At 46.2% G+C, this 2,803-nt stretch overlaps 1 protein-coding gene across 1 annotated transcript in view; it reads left to right on the top strand.

The window, feature by feature from the left end:
- The window catches only part of LOC101864315 (SKI family transcriptional corepressor 2), a gene marked incomplete at its 3' end in the record, with an annotated part of 5,182 nt that extends 2,433 nt beyond the window's left edge, over window positions 1–2,749 (top strand). Inside the window, 1 exon segment of the mRNA XM_013085213.2 lies at window positions 1,496–2,749. Within this exon segment, the coding sequence (XP_012940667.1) occupies window positions 1,496–2,749 (1,254 nt within the window).
- Window positions 2,750–2,803: the final 54 nt, after the last annotated feature.

The raw sequence follows: 2,803 nt of genomic DNA, 5'->3' as shown, positions 1-2,803 counted from the left end.
CCCTGTTTATTCCTATTGCATCATTAGCTTCATCATCCACCCCTTTCCACATCGAACATAAAATACCAGTGGTTAAGCCCTTTTGAAAATGCTTTGAGGGTGTGAGTTTGTTTTTAAATCGGCCAATGTGTTTTTGATTGGGTAAAAATTCAGACTGCCTCACTGGCAAATAATATTTATTTATAACATTTAGTAACCGTACATAGTTCAGTGTAACCTGAATACATGAGGGATTCAGTCCATCGATTTTTTCCCCAGTAGCGGCACCATTAGATGGAATGTTTCCTAACCGAATTATTCAAACGTCGCGCCTGCGAGTAGCTTGCATGACGATGAATATCACTGTATTTGTTTAGTCACTTATTCTCTCATTCTCTCACTCACTCATTGCTTTACTCCCTCCTCTGCCCCACCCCGACTCCGTTTCTCTCTCACTCACTACTTCACCCCCTCACTCACTCACTCCCTTACTCATTTATCCCGGCGTTCACTCACCCACAGATATACTCACTAACACTGTCACTCACTCACTCACCTCTTCATTCCTTGCTCTGTTCCTCCCTCCCTCACTCATTCCTTCACTACTTAACTGTTTCACTGACTCACCCACTACTTCACCCACCCTCATACTCACTCAAGCATCTAGCCATTCACTTTCACTCTTATTAACTCATTCTCTTACTCATTCGCTCTATTCTTAGGCCTAATACGTGAATTTCTGGCGTGTCCTCTGGTGTGGTTTTACTCCTTCTTTCGGTCAAACATTCCCTCCTTTTCTGTGTTTGTTACTTTCTTGTAACATCTTTTATCTTCGGTAATTATACAAACCTAAATGTATTGCAAGTGTTGTGCAACTCTCACTAAAATTAAAATAAAACCTACGCCTAACGCTTGCATTTAACCATAATCATAACCGTATTACTGGACACTGTGCATTGCACGTGTGCCTGTGAGTGTGCACGTCAGTTGATCACTGAAGGTGCTGCATTCAAGAAGACGACGGAAGCGTTTGTTCATTAAAGGGTTGATGTGTAAAGATGCATGTGTATGTGCATGTGTGTGTGCGTGTGTGTGTGTGTGTGTGTGTGTGTGTCTGTGTGTCTGTGTTTGTGTGTGTATGTGTGTGTAGATGTGTTTGCGTGTTTATATGCAAGTATGTGTGTGCGTGTATTTGTAAGTACTTGTATATGTATGTGTGTCCGTGCGTGTGTGTGCACGTGTACGTACGTATGCGTGTGTGTGTGTGTGTGTGTGTGTGTGTGTCTGTGTGTAAGCATGCAAGTGTGTATAATATGCGGTTCTGAGTGTGTGTATGTGTGTGCTTATGTATATTATGTCTTTTAGTTTTAGTAAGATTACCACGGCATTTGCCACGAGATAAGCTCGTATAGGTACCAAATACATGTTTGCCTGTATAGCCCTATTCAATTATAATATTTTTCGAATAAAACCCAATATAATATCGTCGTCGTCCTCTTCCCTTCTTTCTTTCTAGACTCGCCGTGGATATTTCCCCGGACTACGATGAGGAGGATGACGATGACGAGGAGCCAAAATTCCCCTTTCTCAACGACAACGGCAACGACGGCAGCTACGGCGCAGACGGTGAGGGTTCGAACCCTCCTGGTATGAAAAACGCCGCCGCCGAGAAGAGCAAAACGTACAAATCGTTTTCCTCAGCTATTTCCCCCTCCTCTTCCCCCTCCCCTTCTTCTTCGTCAGCGCCGTCTTCTTCCTCGTCTTCAGCCTCATCGTCACCATACCATGCCGCTCGAATCACGACTCAGGCTGGTGGTGGGTGTAACGGCAGTGATCATATAAATCAAAATAGCGGCGGTGGCACGAATAACCGTCGCGGAATCTCAGACACTTCTGGAGTCAGTGGTGCCACTCGCAACTTGAACCAGGCCAACAAAATCTCCCACCTGCACGGCCACCACCACCACCACCACAATACCCACTACCACAACAACCACGGAGGCTGCAGCTTCTACTCCCGCCAAAACACTCCAGATAAAACCGCCAAAGATATCTACAACCACGAACACGTTCTCAGCGGTGATGTCAGCAGTGAAGACTTCCAGAAGGTTCCTCTCGACTCGGAGTTCAAGCGGACTGTAGAAGAAGATGGTTACGACTTCAAGGAGGTCAGTCTATTTGACGAGATAGAGAACACGGAGACGTCTACGTCGTTGTATGATGAGCTGGAACATAACGGTAATAACAACGTGGCTCATCACTACGGCAGAAGCCCTCTCCGAGGTGGCGACGGGAGGGACCATTACAGAGACGCTGAATTATCCTGCTGTTTTAAAGACGCTTCGAGGCTCGATAATCACGCCGTGAAAAAGAAGAAGAGGGGCTCGTCGGGAGGTAAATTGTTGGAGGGGACACACAACCATGGGGATAGGGAGGGGGGTACAGTGACACGTGATTACGCAAATGGCTGCAATAAGAGAAGACGGCGACTTGCGAAAGAGGGGGTGGGTAAGGGAGAGGAAGGTTGCTCTGATGAAAATGTGACGGATGATGAGGAAGATGATGAGGATTTCGATGAGGTAGCGGCAGCGCAAAGCAACGATGACATAATGGAAGATGATCTTGTGGATGTTGAGGATGATGTTGAAGAAGAGGAGGATGATGATGATGATCTGTCTATCATGGAGTTTGACCCCACATGCGTAGTCCAGGCTCCTGAGGAATTGCCCATTGACTTGGATGAAGATATCGACGTGGTCGATAAGCAGGTAGGAAGCTTGAGAGGACTCACACACACACACACACACACACACACACACACACA

This window comes from Aplysia californica, unplaced genomic scaffold (assembly GCF_000002075.1).
Source record: "Aplysia californica isolate F4 #8 unplaced genomic scaffold, AplCal3.0 scaffold00357, whole genome shotgun sequence".
NCBI classification, from domain to species: domain Eukaryota; kingdom Metazoa; phylum Mollusca; class Gastropoda; order Aplysiida; family Aplysiidae; genus Aplysia; species Aplysia californica.
Note: the sequence above shows the minus strand (reverse complement) of the source record. Positions and strands in the feature narration are given on the sequence as shown.